This window comes from Oryzias latipes, chromosome 16, assembly GCF_053564925.1.
Source record: "Oryzias latipes strain Hd-rR chromosome 16, Olatipes_Hd-rR_3.1".
In the NCBI taxonomy this organism is placed as follows: domain Eukaryota; kingdom Metazoa; phylum Chordata; class Actinopteri; order Beloniformes; family Adrianichthyidae; genus Oryzias; species Oryzias latipes.
In genome coordinates this window covers 34665451-34683841 of record NC_136252.1, presented here as the reverse complement: position 1 = coordinate 34683841, position 18391 = coordinate 34665451, and the positions used below count along the sequence as shown (strand labels likewise).

Sequence of the window (18391 nt, the reverse complement as noted above, 5' to 3'; positions counted from 1 at the left end):
TTTATGGCGCGGAGCGCGACGGGGGTGGGGGGTGTGGAGGACCGGGCCTCCCGCCTCCTGCTGCTGTGACCTCTGACCCCGTGACGGGACCTGCTCCTTAACCCCTGAGCCGACTCCCCGCCTGGTCCTGAGAGCAGCAGCCTCTCTGGTTCCCCTCAAAGTCCTAAATCCAGGAGAGCTGCTGGATTTCCTTAAACATGTGTGATGTTTGTGTTTGATGTTGATGGGAAAAGCAAACATATTGAATTGTTTTATTTTATGTTAGTCGGGTCTTTAAAATGAAGCAAAACTGGAATATTTCTTCATGCATTTGACTTTAAAAATGCTGATTTGTGGAGAAATTTGCAGAGGTGGAGGCAGAAGCCTTTGGGTCGGGTCTGGTGGTTCTGAGCGGTTCTGTGTGCTCTCTTGCAGGCCTTTGTCTCCCTCTCCCTGCTCTTCTGGGCTCTGCAGAGCTTCTCCCAGGTTCTCAGCATCAAGAGGAAGTCGGACTGAGGAGCGGGAAACGCTGGAGCACAGAGGGAGGACAGAATTCCACACTAACGGGCTTTTCTGAGGATCCAGAACGACGTTCTTAAATGTTTTGTAGAAGCAAAAACAGAGAAAAGGTTGCAGCTTCTTCCTGATTATTTGTAGCTTTTTTGAAGCTTTTAACACCTTCAGCTTTTGGTGCTTTAGATTCATTTCAAAACCTTAAACTTTCTACACTAGAGGTGCTACTCAAATGTTGATTTTTATCTTTGACTTGCAATAAAACCTTTTTATTTCACCTCACTTGTCGTCCTTTAAGATCCAAAGACCTGGTTCTGGTTTTTTCCTCTTAAGGAGGTTATGGAGTAATATTTACGCACACAAAACTTTCTAAGCTGCAAATTTAAATATTTGCTTTCAAATACTTTTTTCTTTTAGTCATTCATCTTCTTGCGGGTGAAGGCTGGGGACGCCCATAAGTGGACAGGTCGCCCGTCTGCTGCAGGGACACAATCGCACACAATCACACACGCATGCACACTCACACCTAGGGACAATTTAGAGTTTTTGGACGGTAGGAGGAAGCCAGAGAAAACCCACCATGCACGGTGAGAACACGCTAACTCCACACGAACTGAAACTTATAAACGCAACATCAAAGATAAGGAAAAAGCGAGTGTTTGTGTTGAAATTGCAAAAATTGTTTTTGAAAACAAAAAAAAAGTTTTTAAAAAGAAAATAAAAATTTTGAAAGCAAGAAAAAATTGAAAGAATTTTTTTTTTTTTTGAAAAAGAATAAGTTTTCCCTGTGTTCCCTGGGCCCGGCAGTCCTCTCTCCACGCAGGGAGGGGGATCCCTGAGCTTTCTGGCAATGCTAAGAGCCGGGGATCACATCTGAGCCTGGGGGTGTCCGTGTCCCTGTGATGGGGGGTCTGGTCCTTGCCCCTGAGTGCTGGGCATCGCCAAATTTTCCTGGTGGGGCCATGTTTATAACACCTCTTGTGGACCCCCTCTTCCCATAGGTGTCCTCCTCCTGGGCGGGGGCGGCTGGCCCCTGCTTTGCTCCTTCCTGGTCTGGAACAACCGTGGGCCGGGTGGGTGGCTGCCTGGAGCGCGCGGCGGGTCTCCCTTGGGGGGTCCTGGCTCGTACCTAGGGTTGGGGTGGGGGGAGGCCCATGACTCCTGAGTGATGGTGGGGTGCTCGTCTGGGGCTGTGGGCACTCTTCTGGGGCGGGGTCCTGCGTTGGGCTGCTCTTGTGGTTGAGCCAGAACTGCACTCTCTGTCCCCCCCATGCCTCCCTGCTTTTTGGCTCTGGGGCCCCCGTGGCGGTCCTGCTGGCCCTGGCCTGGGTGGCGGATGTGGTCGCCCCCGGGGGCGGTTGTTCTCTGTCTGCTGCCGTACAAGCGTTGGGGGGGTTCTAGCTGCCACTGCTGCTGCGGCGGAGGTCTTGGTGTGGGGGTGGCTGGGCACTCCCCCTCCTTCTTTCCACATTCCATCATCCATTTTAGAAGAACATAAACACTCACCTGGGCACTAATAGTTTGTGTGACTGAATGAAATATTTCACATTCTCTATTGGACCTGCAGAACAGCAGGTCTATGCTGGTCAGAAATCTATCTGATAATCAAGTGATCAAATAATTATTTGTCACAGTAATGTACAAATAAATTGTTTAAAAAAAATTGTACAAGGTGATTTCTGAATGTTTCTTCAGATTCTGTCTCTCACTGTGGAAATGCACCTATGATAAAAATTTTAGACCCCTCCTTGTTTTCTAAGTGATCAAATACTTATCGACCTCACTGTATGCATTCAGACCAACTATCTTTGGAGGGAGCTGAAATTCCGAGTTGCTCAGCGAGACCCCCGAACCCTGACAGATCTAGAGAAGATCTGTATGGAGGAGTGGGCCAAAATCCCTGCTGCAGTGTGTAGAAACCGAGTGAAGAACTACAGGAACCGTTTGACCTCTGTGATTGTTAATAAGGGCTTCTGTACCAAATATTAAAGTTGTTTAACTCAAGTGACGTGTATTTCATCTGAACTTCACCTGTAATGATTGTAACCATCCAGAAAGTTGTTGCTTTATGCTGCTTCATGGTTTTACACCCCCCCCCCCCCCATAATCACCCTTCTACCCCCCCTCTAATATCCCTCTTTCTTCCTCCCCCCTTTCCTTTTCCGTCCGGTCCAACACAAAAGATTTTCAAAATGATTCAAATGAATAAAGTTTTGTCTCGAAGGGGTTTATTCAGACATACTTCTGGTTTGTCAGAAGATTTATAATCCCTGTTGTTAAAATAAAATAACACAAGAGAGAGAATTTCAATGTCTGCGGGAGTCTCTGGAATTCAGCCAGCAGCAGGTGCGGGAGCTCGCAGCGGAGAACCAGGCCCTCAGAGAGACCGTGAAGACCCTGAGCAATGACACCGCCCGTCTCTCCGAGGAGAACCGATCCATAAAGGAAACCCTCCTGGATCTTCAGTCGAGGAGCATGAGGGACAATCTAGTGGTCGCGGGGGTTCCAGAGGAGGTAGGAGAAGACCCCGAGGCCACCGTCAGATCCTTTTTTCAGGTCCACCTGAAGCTCCCCAAGGAGGAGGTGCAGAAGATCTCTTTCCACAGGGTTCACCGCCTCAGAGGGAGAAGGTCCGACCACCAGCGCCCGCGTCCTATTGTGGCTAAATTCGAACATTTCAAACAGAAGGAGTTGGTGAAGGGCCGCGGACGGGAACTGAGAGGCACGCATTACAGCGTGAATGACCAGTTCCCGGCAGAAATCCTCCGTAGAAGGAAGATCCTGTTCCCGCTGAGGAGGAAGCATCTTGCTGCTGGTTCGAGAGCGATTGTGGCCGTTGACAAACTTTACGTGGAGGGCCGGCTGTTCCGGGACCCGGAGATCACCCCCTGGCTGTGCTGAAGGCTTTCAGGTCCGCGCTGAGAACATCTGCGCTGCCCAGAAGAAACCCGCTAAACTTACTTCAATGAATGGAAAACCGGATCATCAATGATCCACACCTCGATCGCAGGAAAACAGTCTTTTTTTACTTCTTCACCTCAGTCCTACTCATGTTTCTATTGTTGTTTTGTTGTTGTTTTCGTTTTCCCTTCTATCTCTTTTTTCTTTCCTTTACTCTCCCCCCCCCTCTCCCCCCTCATCATATGTAAATCACCTGGAAGCAACTCATCCTCGGTAAGTATTTATTTATGCACGGAACGGGCGCGCGCGCACACAAGCGCACACAGGGGCGTGCACATGCGATCCCGCACACACACGCCGACATACTGCAATCACCTCACACAGGCTCTCATAGGACGCACGCGACACGCAGCTCACATAGCCAGAAAACGTTCACGCGCACAGCGCTTCTCAATGCGGGCACGTGCACACGGACTGGTACACAAGCACTACTTAGCTTTACACCTTTTCAGTCAGAGCAGTTATGAACAGTCTTAACATCGTTAGCTGGAATGTGCGTGGACTTGGCTCTGAGCCAAAGAGACTGAAAGTGTTAAATCACCTGGATGGTCTAAAAGCAGATATAGCTCTACTGCAGGAGACCCATTTATCAAATTCTTTGGATCACCTTATGTGCTGCTTACAATTTCCAGTTATATACTCTGCCAGTTACAACTCCAAACAACGAGGAGTTGCTGTTTTAATTAATAAAAATCTTAATTTTACTCATAAGGATACAGTTGCTGACCCAGAAGGCAGATTTGTAATCATTAATATATCCATTCAGAATAAGGACTATTGTATAGTGAGTGTTTATGGTCCTAATGTTGACGACCCTTCCTTCTTCCACAGACTCTTCACCTCACTCTCAGTCCACTCTGACTCCACAATCATTATAGGAGGAGACTTCAACCTTGTTTTGGACCCTGAACTTGACAGACTCAGCACAGCAGCAAACCAGCGTACATGGCAGTCTGCAAGTATTCTAAAGCAGTACATGAATGATCTGGGTCTCTGCGACGCGTGGCGCTCATGTCACCCAAGCACTAAAGGGTTCACCTTTTTTTCTCCAGTTCACTATTCACACTCCCGTTTAGACTATTTATTAATCAGTAACTCTCTTTTAAAAAATATTCAAAGCTCCAATATCCATCCAATTATTATCAGTGATCATGCACCAGTCTCTGTAAACATTTCTAGGGAAAAATCCACACCCTCTGGTACAACCTGGAGGTTTAATACGTCTCTGTTAAAGGACCAGGAATTTCTTGAATTCTTTAAAAAAGAGTGGGCAACCTTCTTAGACTTCAACAATACTCCAGACATCCCACCGTGCGTTCTTTGGGAAACAGCAAAGGCAGTCATGAGAGGGAAAATCATTTCTTATTCAACGCACAAAAAACGCAAAGAGAAAGCAGATTTATTAGAATTAGAAAATAAAATCAAAACCCTGGAGACTGCTTATGCTGCTTCTGCACAGGAACACATTCTGAGAGATCTGAAAAATTTAAAGCTGCAGTTAAATGACATCATTAATAAACAAACACAATTTCAAATACAAAGGCTACGACTTGAAAGATTTGAAAACTCTAATAAATCTGGCAAATTTCTGGCTAATCAGCTTAAAATTAACAGAGAAAAATCATCAATCACCTCTATTATGGACCAAACAGGAAATGTCACCCATGACCCGGTCAAAATTAATAACGCATTTGAAAACTTTTATAAAAACCTGTACACACCGCAGATCAATCCGTCAGAGCAAAGTATTGACTCATTTCTTAATAATGTAAACCTACCCAGGCTAAATGAGGATCAAATCACAAACTTGGATTCTCCGCTCTCGCCGTCTGAACTTCATGAAGCTCTGTTACTTATGCCTAATGGTAAAGCATCAGGACCTGACGGCTTTCCTGCTGAGTTTTATAAAGAATTCTGGGAACAACTGACACCAACATTTTATAAAACTGTCACATCTATTAATGAGAGCCAATCAATGCCACCTAACATGAACTCAGCCAACATAATTCTTCTTCTAAAACCAGACAAAGATCCCACTAGTCCTTCAAGCTATCGCCCTATTTCTCTAATCAATGCAGATGTAAAAATTATCTGCAAAGCACTAGCACAGAGAATAGAAAAAATCACTCCTCACATAATTCACTTCGACCAGACTGGATTCATCAAAGGCAGACACTCGGATGATAATGTCCGTAGACTAGTTAATATAATAGACTTTGCCACCATTAAAAACCAGGAAATGACGGTACTATCGCTGGATGCTGAAAAAGCCTTTGACAGAGTTAATTGGAAGTTCCTTATTGCTGCCCTCCAGAAGTTTGGTTTTGGAGAAGCATTCATCAATTGGATCAAAATATTATATCACAACCCCAATGCATCAGTTAGAACTAATAAACAGACTTCAAACAGGTTTTTTCTTGGAAGAGGAACCAGACAGGGCTGCCCACTCTCTCCTTCTCTTTTTGCTATATTCATTGAGCCTTTAGCTGCAGCAATAAGACAGAATGAGAGCATTATAAGAATAAAAACCAAACACAGCCATCATAAAATTAGTCTTTATGCGGATGACATATTACTGTTTTTAAGGAATTTACATTCTGTAAATGAAACAGCAATGATCATAAATGAATTCTCCTCCATATCAGACTATTCCATTAACTGGAATAAGTCTGTTTTATTACCACTCAACAGGAATATGGAACAAAGACTCACAATTCCAGTTAAAACAGGAAATATCAAATATCTGGGTATCTACTTTTCCCCCAAACTATCAGAACTGGTGCAGCTAAACCACACCCCATTACTGAAAAGCATACAGGACGATCTAACACGCTGGACCAACCTGCCTTTGTCCCTTATGGGCAAGGTAGCCACGGTTAAAATGAAAATCTTACCCAAGGTTAATTATCTCTTCTCAATGATTCCCACACAACCGCCATTAAAATGGTTCAAAACATTAGACTCATCCATATCAAGCTTTCTATGGAACAACAAACCTGCAAGAATTAGTCTAAAAACTTTAAAATCTGCAAAAAACTGTGGAGGATTAGAATTACCTAACTTCCACAAATACTTTCTTGCAAATAGATTACAATACATCTTAAAATGGTTAAAAAATAATCCAGAAACCAACTCATGGTTAGACTTGGAACAGGCGTTATGTGGAAAGATCAACCTGTCACAGCTACCATTTATTAGCCAAACAGTTAAAAAACAGGATTGTTTCAAAAGCATTAATATAAATGCCACCTTAACAGCCTGGTGGGAATTTCTCAAAATATCAAAATCATCAATTCAACCGTGCAAAATGACACCCATCTGGAACAACCCGGACATCCTTATTAACAAAAAAATGATTCACTTCCCAGCTTGGCAAGCAGGGGGCATAAAACAACTAGAGCACGTAATTATTGATAGAAGATTCATAACCCCCCAGGAACTTCAAGACAAACATGGAATAAATAACTTCTTGGAATATCAGCAACTTAAATCAAGTATTACTAAAAAGTATAAAATTAAAGACGACGATTTAAAGCTACCAGATGTAGTTACCACTCTGATTAATTTTTCAATGAATAGAACTCTCTCCAAAATATACAAACTTTTATGTAATTTAGATAACAATATTGCCCTTCCAACAAAAAAATGGGATGCAGATTTGAGCATCAGCACAGATGAAAGCTTCTGGTCAGAACTTTGTCTAAACACCTTTAAACTGACAAAAAGTCCAAATCTGCAGCTAATCCATCTCAAAACTCTTCACAGAATTTACTACACTGGACAGAGGATGTTCAAGATGGGTCTCAGTAACTCAGACATTTGCGAGCACTGTGATAATAATCTACCCGACAGCTACATGCACGCACTGTGGTTCTGCGCTCCTGTCCAGGCTCTCTGGCAGCAGGTATGTGCCGATTTATCAGTCTGGCTTAAGGTTTCAATCACGGCCTCACCGTCACTTTGTGTGCTTGGTGACATGAGTGCCATCGATATAGAAGAAGGATTAGCATCTATCATTTTCATAACTCTTTGTATTGCCAAAAAAACTATTTTAATAAATTGGAAAAACAAGAAAAATATAAACATAAGTCAACACAGAAATCTGCTGTTTGATCATATCAGCTTGGAAAAAATGTCAGCCCAAAGCTCAAGTAACTTTGAAAGAATTCAGTCTCTCTGGTCTCCTGTGGTTGACTCCATGACTTAGGGGGTGGGGGGCTTGGTCGTCGCTGCTCCTTGCCCTTCTGCCGTGGTATGGGGTGGGGGTCGGGGCTTCCGGTGCCTGGCGGGGGCGGTGGGGGGCTCCGTTGGTCGGGGGGTCGGGTCCGGTGCCTGGGTGGGGCGGGCTGGGGCGCTGCGTGGTCCTCTGGGCTTGGGTGTGGGGGTGCGTGGTGGGGGGGTGGGGGGGTGGTCTGGCTTGGCTTGGGGGGGTGGTCCCTTTGCCTGTGCTGGGGGGGGTTGGCGGGGGGCCCTGCTCGGGTGGGGGGGGCCCAGCGGCGCCGGATGGGCTGCCCATCTGCACCTGGGGCTGGGATCGGCCCTTCCCTGGCTCTGGGGCGGGACGGGACAACCCTCTCGGGGCCCCCGGTCGCTCTGGGTGTCACCCGCTTCGGCTGCGGGGTCTGGGGTGGGGTGGGGTGGGGGGCTTGTCGGCCCTGTCCTGTGGGGGGGCGTTCTGGGGGGGAGGGGGGGCCCATTATTAGTACGGGTCGGGGGGGCTAGCGGGTCGGGGTCTCCGCTGAGGCAATCAGTGGTTGCCTCGGCCGGTTGGCCTCCTCGGTCCCGTCGAGGCCTGACCAGAGCTCTTCTAGGGCCGGCGTCTGGGGGTGGGGGCCTGGGCTTGCTCCGGGGGGGGGGCGACGCTTTCTGGCTCCTCTCTCTCTGTGTGGGGTGGGTGGTGCCGGGCCTGGGGTGTCGGCGCCTCCGGGGGTGGGCCCCTGGGCTGGGTGGCCCTGGCCCCTTTGCTGGGGGTGGGCTGGGGGACGGCTGTTTGACCACCGGGGGACAGTCTACCAGCTGTCCCCAACTTACCCCCTTCCTTATATAACCTCATATTAGGGTGAGGGGGTGGGGGGTCTAGCCTGCGATGCGCCTTGGGGGGGGGCTACTTGGGAATGGCCCCCCTCCTATGGTTGCCGTATGGAGTGGGCCCCCCCTCTTTCGGTTTTATTTGCACCTTAGACATGTAGGGTCCTTGGTAGGGGGGGTGCTTGGACATCACTGCAAGCAAGCAGCAGATGTCCTCCTGGCACCCTACCCGCCAATTTTAACCGCACCTTAGACATTTAGGGCCCCTTGGTGTGGAGGGTGAGAGGACATCACTGTGAGTAATCAGGAGATGTCCCCTTAGTGCCCTACTCGCCAATTTTAACTGCACCCCCCTTAGTACACACACCCCTCCCCCTTCAATATATACATTCAAACATAAACACACACACATGCACACAAACACCCTCTCAAACACCCATACACGCACACACATTTTACAAGGAAGGTGGGACCTGGGTCCATCTGTCCCCTACCCCTTCCCTGGTGGGGGGTGCGGGCCCCTTGGCGATGGCGGCCGTGTCTCTTGGGTGCCGGCTCCCTGGGCCCGGCGGTGCTCTCTCCGCACGGTGGGGGGGTTCATATTACACCTGAGCCGGGGGTGTTCGTGTCCCTGGGGGGTGGGTCCTGGTCCTTGCCCCTGGGCGCTGGGCCCCGCCAAACTTCCAACATGGCCGAGCCTGGTCGGGCCATATTTATAACATCCCTTGTGGGCCGCCCTTTTTTCCCCGGGGTTCCCCCCTCCTGGGCGGGGGCGGCGGGCCCCTGCCTTGCTGCTACCTGGACCAACCGTGGGCCGGGTGGGTGGCTGCCTGGAGTGCGGAGCGGGTCTCCCTTGGGGGGTCCTGGCTCGTACCTGGGGTCGGGGCGGGGGGATGCCCGGAACTCCTGGGTGGTGGTGGGGTGCTCGTCTGGGGCTGTGGGCGTCCCTCTCCGGTGGGGCCCTGCGTTGGGCTCTTCCGGCGCGGCGGGGGGCTGCTTTCCTGGCTGGGCTGGGGCGGCGCTCTCTTTCCCTCTGCGCCTCCCTGCTCTCTGGCTCTGGGGGCCTCGCGGCGGTCCGGCTGGCCCTGGCCTGGGTGGCGGTCTTGGTCGCCCAGGGGGCGGTTGTTCCCTGCCTGTTCCTGTGTGGCGTAGGGGGAATTCCGGCTGCCGCTGCTGCTGCGGCGGGGGTATGGGTGTGGGGGTGGCTGGGCGCTCCTCCTCCTTCTTTTCACATTCCACCATCCATTTTAGAAGAACATAAACACTCACCTGAGCACAGGTGTTAGCTCACCTTTGCACTAATAGTTTGCATGATTGAATGAATGAAAGATTTCACACTAGTTGGTTTAAAGGCATAGGTATGCGTTCGTGAACACTATCTGTTTTGTGTGCATGTTGACATGTGGACATTTTTGCGGCTAGCAGGTGTGTTGATAATATTTGAGTGTGTGTGAACAGGCCCCGCCCTTTTTGTACTACATTTGAACCGTACCGTAACGATAAACAACCAGTAAACCTGTCTGCTCTATGCTGCTTCATGGTCTTACCCCCCTTCCCCTCCTATTATCACCCTCCTACCCCCCCCTCTCTCTAACGTCCCTCTCTCTTCTTCCCCTCTTTCCTTTTCCGTCCGGTCCAACACCAAAGATTTTCAAACATGATTGAAATTAATAAATTTTGGCCTCAATTACAAAAGGGGTTTATTCAGACATACCTTTGGTTTGTCTGAAGATGAATAACCCCTCTTGTTAAAATAAAATATGTCCAACACAAGAGGCCCTCAGCTCTCATCTGTTTGCCTAGCTGTTGGACAGGACAAGTTAAAAAAAAATAAATAAATAAAAAAAATAAATAAAATAAAATAAAATAACACAAGAGGTCTTCAGCTCTCATCTGTTTGCCCAGCTAATGAACAGGACAAGTTAAAAAAAAAGGATTTGAAAGTAAAAATAAAAATTTGAAAGCAAAAAAATAATTGAAAGCAAAGAAAAAGTATTTGAAAGCTGGTATTTAATAATTTCATTTGCAACTTAGAAAGTTTTGTTTGCAATGCGGTGGCGTAAATATCACTCCATAGGAAGTCTGCTGATGGAAGGAAGCTGGAGATCTGCCCCCCCCCCCTCCAGATCCTGAGTGGGAGTGAGGAACGCCTCGCAGCAGATGGAGCCACTGATGGACTCTGGATCCTCCTGTTGAATGTTTGGTTCTCCAAGACGTTCAAGTCCCAGCAGAGATGCTGCAGGGTCTGATAAAGGCTCTGAATTATTTAAGGAAAGATGGAACACAGTTGAAATATTTTATGCTTTCTCTTTACAGAAAAAAACATAAAAAATGAAATTGCTGTTGAAAGTTTTCTCTCCCTTTTTTTATTAATCCAAAGGCTTCAGTTGATCAAAAGTTTAACTCTGAATATTGATTTTATGTATTATTAGAAAAAAAAAATCCCATTTCCTTGTAAATAAAAAAAAGACAAAAATGTGAGGCAATAAAAGTGTATTTACTCAGGTTTTGAAATGATGCATACAATACACACTTAGGTCAGATTACATTAAATATAATGGTTAGTAACTAAAATCAAGTTTGACTATTTGCATAAAATGAGTGGGAAGAAGAGAATCTTTAAAACTCCACCTCTACTGAGAGATATCGATTAATCTGGAATCTGCAATTTCATGCATCACCACGAGGAGGCAGTGCATTAAAAATTGTGTTTAGTTTAACTCGGGGGGGTCAAATTCATTTTCACTGAGGGCCACATCAGCATAGCGGCTGTCCTCAAAGGGCCAGATATAACTTATACATGTAACTAAATGTAATGAAAAATAAGTGTAGCTACTCCTTAATGTTAAATAACTCGTTATTTAGTCATTATAATTTTTTAAAGTGATAATTACAGTTGCATAGAAAACATATGTTTGCTTGTTACTTTAGCATAAATCCTTTTACATTTGATTCTGTCAGGTTAGGTTATATGGACAGTGTTTAAGTCTTAATTTATAGTCGCCCAATCAGATATTTCAAGTCCGGACGCATGTGGTTCACCTGTATGTCTCAGAGGAAACTTGGTGCTTCTTGAGTGTCAAATGAGCAACAGTAAATATACTTAAATGTATAAATTACTTTTATTTTGTTACGTTTAATGATCAAATGTACAAATTTAGACTTTGATTTCCTCTTTAGTCTCTTTGGTTTAGTTATTGTTCCTTTAATCTGAAATTCTAAATTAAAAAACAAAAGAAACTTAGATTTATTCTAGATTTCTTTAATCCTTTAATATAATCTCATAAATGCAAATTTTAGAAATTTATACTGATTTTCTTTGAAGTTGTGTTTTAAATTTTTCAATAAATGATTCCCGGATTTGAAGAGACTTTTTGGGGATTTTCTTAAATGCAGGTACCACTCCGCGCCTCCAGGGGGCGCTCGTCAGCCGACAGACGCTTTATTGTCGTTTCTCCGCGCTGAGGCGTTAGCTTAGTTAGCTTCTTTTATTTCTAAAAACATTTGTAGCGAAGATAAAATGTGTAGTTTAACAGTTTTTTCCATGAAAATGTCGAAGACACAGAAAAGAAGAAAGACTCACATTTTAGTGGATGAGTCGAGACTTCATGTAAAGGTAAAAATTGTCAATTATTTTCGTATTTTTATCAATTAAACCAAATGTTCGACGAACTCAAAAACCTCATTCAGCTTTAGAAAGTACAACATTAACTTTAAGGGATTTTTTCCCCCTAAGGGAACATCTGTTATTAAAATTAATTAAAGCTTAATGTAAAGAAAAAAATACGCTAAAGTCATAATTAAAATGTTGTTTAATGTTTAATTTTTTTTAAATAAATAAATGTTTTGGTAATTTAGGACGTAAAGAACGAGGAAGACATTTGCTTTGTTTTCTGTCTCCACTTTAAAAATGTTTAAAAATGTGTTATTTAATGATTGTGCACGTGAAAGATACAGTGAGAGCCAGGATGACTATGCTAGTTTTTTTAAATTAACTTTATTGACAATAAACACATTTACAGAATAAATGGAATGCATCCAAAACGAGGCAACCACCATCCTTTTTGTTTGATTACTCAAAATAATTAAAGCAGAGGGGACATGGTTCTAATAATTCATGTATCCTCGAATTAATAGGACCATGTCCAAATTACTGAACCATGTCCAAATTTCCTCACTATTCCCGAATGCCTTAAAGAATTCAGTGCAGGACTTTAAGGTTTTAAGGTATTTTAAACACACGCTCGCCACTTTTTGTTTTCATTCTTTGTTTGATGGCAAAAATAATGCCACCCATTTGCTGAAATAAAAGCCTAATATATACAAACATAAAATATATTTATATACATTTTCTCCAAATGAGAATTAATTCAAATGCAATGCATTGTGGTCTATATTTGCCAATCTAGTAAAAATCATAAATGAACACTGGTTTTTCGCAGAGACTTGTGGGAAAAATTCCAGACCACGGGATTATGGAATTGAAGATTCCGACACCCCAAAGAAATAAGGAACGCTCAGTATAGTGAACTAAGTTCGGAGGAAATAATTTGGACACCTGATTTATTTATTTTTGTTACAAACTGTTGAACGGACCGTTAAAACAACATTTTTTGAGGCTAAATTTGAAATTAAAAGTTAAATAAATAAAACCACAACATTAAATGTAAAACCACACATAGAAGCTACTTTGTAAAGAGACGGAGGCAAATTCTGCTCTCAGGCTCAGATGATTGAATTTTTCTTGGTTTACTGCAGATCATTTTCAGTGTCTTTGCGTTCCTGTTTGTCGTACTCATCTGTGATGTGAATCATTTTGCTTCTCCTGTTTTCTGTCTTGAGACTGTAATAGATAATAGTTGTTTTTTGCCAGTACTGTAAGGGGCGACTCCTTCACAGCACAGCAGGCGTCTGGAGCCAGCTTTGTGGTTGTCATGGTAACAGCAGAAATTGACAGCCAGCTTGTTTTACCATTTCACTCAGAGGATGTGGACGAGCAGAAAACCCTTTCACATATTGCAAAATCTGTGAACTTGATTGTTAGGCTAAACATCTTGTTATAATGAAGCTGATGCTGATCAGACTCTCATCCAGCTTTACAGCCAAACATTCCCCTCTTGCTGATTGGGTAAGGAGGGTTTGTTGTGGGCCAATCAGAGGCAGACGACAAACATCCAGTGAAGGCAAATCTGGTGTCCACCAATGACAAGAACAAGACAAGAAATTAACCGTAGTAATGTTTCTGTTGCTAAAGAGTTTGTATTCTCATCAAACATCTTTTATTTAGGAAGACGGCTTTGTTGGCGACTCATTACTGTCAAAACTGCTAAATCCTTAAATTGAAACCATTAGATGTTCCTTTGTTTTTTTCCTTCTGTTTAAGTCTCTAACGTTCCTTCAGGAATCAGCAGCAGGCGTCTTTTCTGTGCATTTTCTTTTTCTCCGTTTGGGCCGATGGGAAGAAGGACGGAGTGTGATGTGTCACCGCGGAGCCACAGCATGACCGTGTGACTCATCCACAGATAATATACTTCAGTGCTCTGCGTGCAGCAGAATGAAAAGTGCCTCTGAACAAAACCGTGCATTCAACAACAAGCAATCAGCGCACATCTTTGTTTGTCTGAAGCCTCATAAACTGTAGAAATGCAGGAGCTGGATTGACCATATATAGAATTATGTTACTGGGATTAGATAAGACTTAATTTTTTTTTTTTATTATTTGTGCGATCAATCTACATGTTTCCTCTCTGATTTCCCTTACAATGCTTTCAGTTCCTATGCAGCACCAGCAGAGGGCAGTATGCGCTGGAGTTTCCTACATTATCAGTACGCTAGAGCGGATTAGCCGCCTTTAGATCAGCCTTTTATTAGCATTTTGGTGGCATGTGCACAGATGTGAAAGCAGCATCTCTGCAGATCCACATCAAAGCTCTAAGAAACAGGAGATCCTGCTCCACGAAAGGAGGTCCCTGGAGCTGAAGACTGACTCAAGTCTGCAACCTAAACTCCTAGCTACCACCTGAACTTTCTTTGGGTCTCCTCTTGTCATGAATCTCCAGAGCAGATCATCTTCCTCTACCTGACCCTGTCCTCTGCATCCTCTTCTGGCATTTACCATCTTCATTTCCTCCTTAAATAAATCTTCTTCTTCCTGTCTGACATCTGCAATCTTAGAATTACGGATATGTTTTTATCTCCAGCTGCTCCTCTGGTTTTATCTCAGGAAGATTTAATGGGAGAAGTTCCTTTCATCTGTCCTGTTTCTGACCCCATCCATCTCCACTCCACAAAGAAAACCCCCCTCTTCCTCAGTCACGCCCAGTTCTGCGGCCCGTGGTCAGAAAATACAGTAATACATAAATATTGAAATTATTTTGACAATAATTCAAATGTTTTGACTAACCAATAGGCTCAGACTGAAGTGAAGCTTCTTAAAGTGTCTTAAAGTAAAGGATGTGAGCGTGGCTGCAGGGCGAGGCTATTTTAGTGCCTTCAGATCTTTCTCTGATCTCAGTGTAGTAAAAGCCCCCAAAATAGAAAGTAGAGTGTGAAGCCCTGATGTGTGGACGCCCCCCCCCCCGTGACCTTATATAATGGGCCCACTCTGATGCTGCAGGCTTCACACACTCAGGCTGCTATTTATAGCTCGCAGGGCTAAAAGTGGGCTAGCATTGATGTGTGAGCTGTGGACAGTGGGGGGGTGGTGGGGGGTGGGGGGTTTGGCGCTTTTCTTTGACTGCCAGGAAACGTTCAAATGTCTCAGACTGTTGACGCTCTGCAGCCGTCTGCATCGAGCCGTGAATGCAAACTTCATTATTTTATACAAAAATAGACTTTTATTGGATAAACCAGAACTAAGAAACACTTATTTTATTTTTACTGTGTTGATATCAAGCTACGTTTGTCTTTGTTTTAACGAGGTGTTTAGGCTTGTTTAACACAAATGCAAATACTCTGTGAATGTTTCATCCAAACTATGGCCAAACAAAGAAACGTTTACTTGGGATAATCCACAAAAATGTAATTATTTGATCATAAATAATTTATTTGTCAGAAAATGTTTTGGGAGGAATACTCAGAAATGGGTCAGAATACCACTCTGGGGTTTCTTTTTGTGAGGAATGAACATGATAATACTCTTAAAAGCTCAAAAAAATGATTTTGCATGGTAAGGGCCCTTAAAGAAAAGTCAGGATTGTCGTCACTTTTCACCCACCAGACAAACCCAGTGGGGTGGAGTTTTGTAGCGGCCAGAGTCTATGTTAATGAGAAACTGAAATTTACGCGACAAATCTGATTTAACTTGTGGAGTTATTTTCCCCGTAATATCTAACATCAGAAACAAACATCATGACTGAATCTGTGTGTTTGTTGTTTTTACAGCCCGCTGAGCTAGCAGCTAGCTACTAACAGAAGGAGGTTCATTACGACCCTCGTCGTAAACGATTCCTGTAATTCAGTCGGGTTTCGATACGGGTTGTTAATCTTTTAACTAGCACACGTTAGCCCATTTCTTTCATTTTAGGAAGCTTTCTGACCAACACAACCTGCAGATTCGGTTTGATTAGTCTGACTTTCACACCTATATTTACTCTGTTATCACACAGACTTTCTGAAGGACATAAATCTAGAAACTTGCCGCTTAGGGACCGAAAAGATGACCGTAGTTATGATCACGGCCATCAGTGGTATTACTACCTGTTGCTTTAAATAATCCGTTTTTTTCTTTTTAAGCTGGAGCTCTTTTGTCAAGTTGTTTCTTTGTCCCCATCTTTTCTTTGTATTGTGTTGCTTGTTTTTGATGTTGTTGTTTTTTAAAAACTTTTTATTTAACTGGAAATACCACACACTCTTTAAACTATCGGTAGTCTTTAACTGTTGACACAGTCGATGTAGTTCCAATGGATTCTGAGGCCGAGAAGACCAGCGCTGCTCCGATATTTATCACTTTATTGTAGTGAGGTTTGTTAGCAACACAATTTACTGGAGAGAAAGTAGGAGACTACCACCCGAGCACTGAACCCGGGAGGCGTTGACTGAGAGTGTGAGGTGATGAGGACGGACAAGGCCGCGCCGATCTTCCTCATAGATGTTACCATGACCTCCGGATCACAAAAGATGATTCTCAAATCCACAAATACCCCAAAGCAGGAGACACGTCTGTGCTGACAGAATAGTTCAGATGATTGTTGTGTATGACAGTCAGAAGCACATCGTTTGACTCGTAGTGTCTTCATGACCAGGTCCATTTAGGTGGTAAACATATGCACCGTTCTTGACTGGAAGCAATAAGTCATGTTGGAGATGTGTTTTTTCTTTATTTCATAAGAAATTGAAGACTTCTCCTGTACTTTGAAAGCTTTTGTGTTTGCTGTTCTACTTATAGAGCCCCTCCTGGGGGCCATAAGTGCCAATTAACAACCACAGGCTGGGCAGACGACCAAAATTCCCCTCCCACACATTAACATTTCATCAACAGAACATCCTGAGGAGAACCAAACTCCTGCAGGGGGCTACTGTGGGACATCAGAATTAGAAAAATGTGCCCCCCCCATAAACATGTTCAGGGGTCCAGCTACACTGAAGGTTCAGCTGGTCTATAACAATTACACGACTAAGCGGCCAAACAGCGACACTCCTGAAAGACAAGCAGCCGTTCGTCTGAAAGGATGAGTTTAACCAGATTAGCAGCTACATTTCTGATGATTACATCCGTGTGATCAAGTCCAGTCGTCTCTCCTCTTACGTCGTCTGCTGAATGGCTCGTTTTAACACAGACTGGAAGGTTTTCCCCCCCAAACTGATCCAGAAAGGGAAGTAGGCTTCCACATCCTACTGCTTCGTAAAATCCCAAATGTTGATCATGCTTCCCTTTAGGGGAGCTCTTAATCTCAAACACATGGTGTGGACAATTACAGTCAATCTTGTTCTATTTCTATGAAGGAGATGAGATTTAAATATAGATTAATTTGTACATTTGGTCCAGTTAGTCTGACCTGTTTGTGTAATGATCTCATGACGATGGAGCTCTGACGCACTCTACCGACACGTGACGTCGTTACTCGGTGTCATACTCCCAAACAAATCACCTTTCATTTTTCCATTTGGGGTTATGTTTGGATGGATGGAGACACTTCAAAGTACCCCACCCCATCACAATGCCTCTACCATAGTTGAGTGTTCTTAAAACATTTGTCCCTGAAAGTCTGTTAGTTTGAGTCCAGATACCGGAGACTCTCCTTCTTCCTTTTCCGTCTCATCAGAACATTAGTCCAGAACTTTTGTGGTTCTTCTGTGTTCATGTTTCTCAGTGGCGTAGCGATAGATAGCGACACTGGCCTGATCAGACTCATGCAGATCAAAATTTCTTTCCGATGGAGATAGTTGGGTTATGCTGATTGTTGATCCGAACGTGTTGCATATAAACAGTTTATTCCTAACCCTGCTTCTTCCGTGTTCGTTCGGCAAAGAATGAAGCGCTGGCCGCACTGATTAAAAAAGCTATGGGCCAACCAACAGGCACTCAAGAATAACCATTAAAAATAAGAAAAGCATATTTAGAAGATCATCTCACTCTATGCCGCAGCTTTGTTTGTTTACAACGGAACTTACTATTTCTTCTTCTATAGTCTTTTCCGGAGAGTTCTGCGCATGCCCAAATGAGTTATTACGATCGAAATTGTGGCGTATGTAAACGTTTGTTATAATCGGATAAAGTTTTCTGCGCCCATGTACACAGTTCAATTCTTATCCGATCTTTGTTTGGATCAAAAATCGGATGAGACATAGCAACTGTGGCGGGATGAATGCAGGCTCATTAACTCAACGTTTAACCCAAATACATCACCTGTCCGGAACACTTATCAGCGTACCTTCATAGCCAACGCCTTCTTAGTAACCGCCTTGCAGC

At 44.2% G+C, this 18391-nt stretch overlaps 2 protein-coding genes across 3 annotated transcripts in view; both read left to right on the top strand.

Annotated features, from left to right (window-relative positions):
• The window catches only part of agmo (alkylglycerol monooxygenase), a 62943-nt gene extending 62174 nt beyond the window's left edge, over positions 1-769 (top strand). The window contains exon 13 of the mRNA XM_004078408.5: positions 415-769. Coding sequence (XP_004078456.1) covers positions 415-495 — 81 coding nt within the window. The 3' untranslated portion in view covers positions 496-769. The remainder of the gene's footprint in view (positions 1-414) is intronic.
• Positions 770-11939: 11170 nt separating this feature from the next.
• The window catches only part of dgkb (diacylglycerol kinase, beta), an 87603-nt gene continuing 81151 nt past the window's right edge, over positions 11940-18391 (top strand). For both annotated transcript variants that reach the window (XM_078933645.1, XM_011485842.4), the window contains exon 1: positions 11940-12097. The gene's annotated coding sequence lies outside the window, so the exon portion shown is untranslated. The remainder of the gene's footprint in view (positions 12098-18391) is intronic.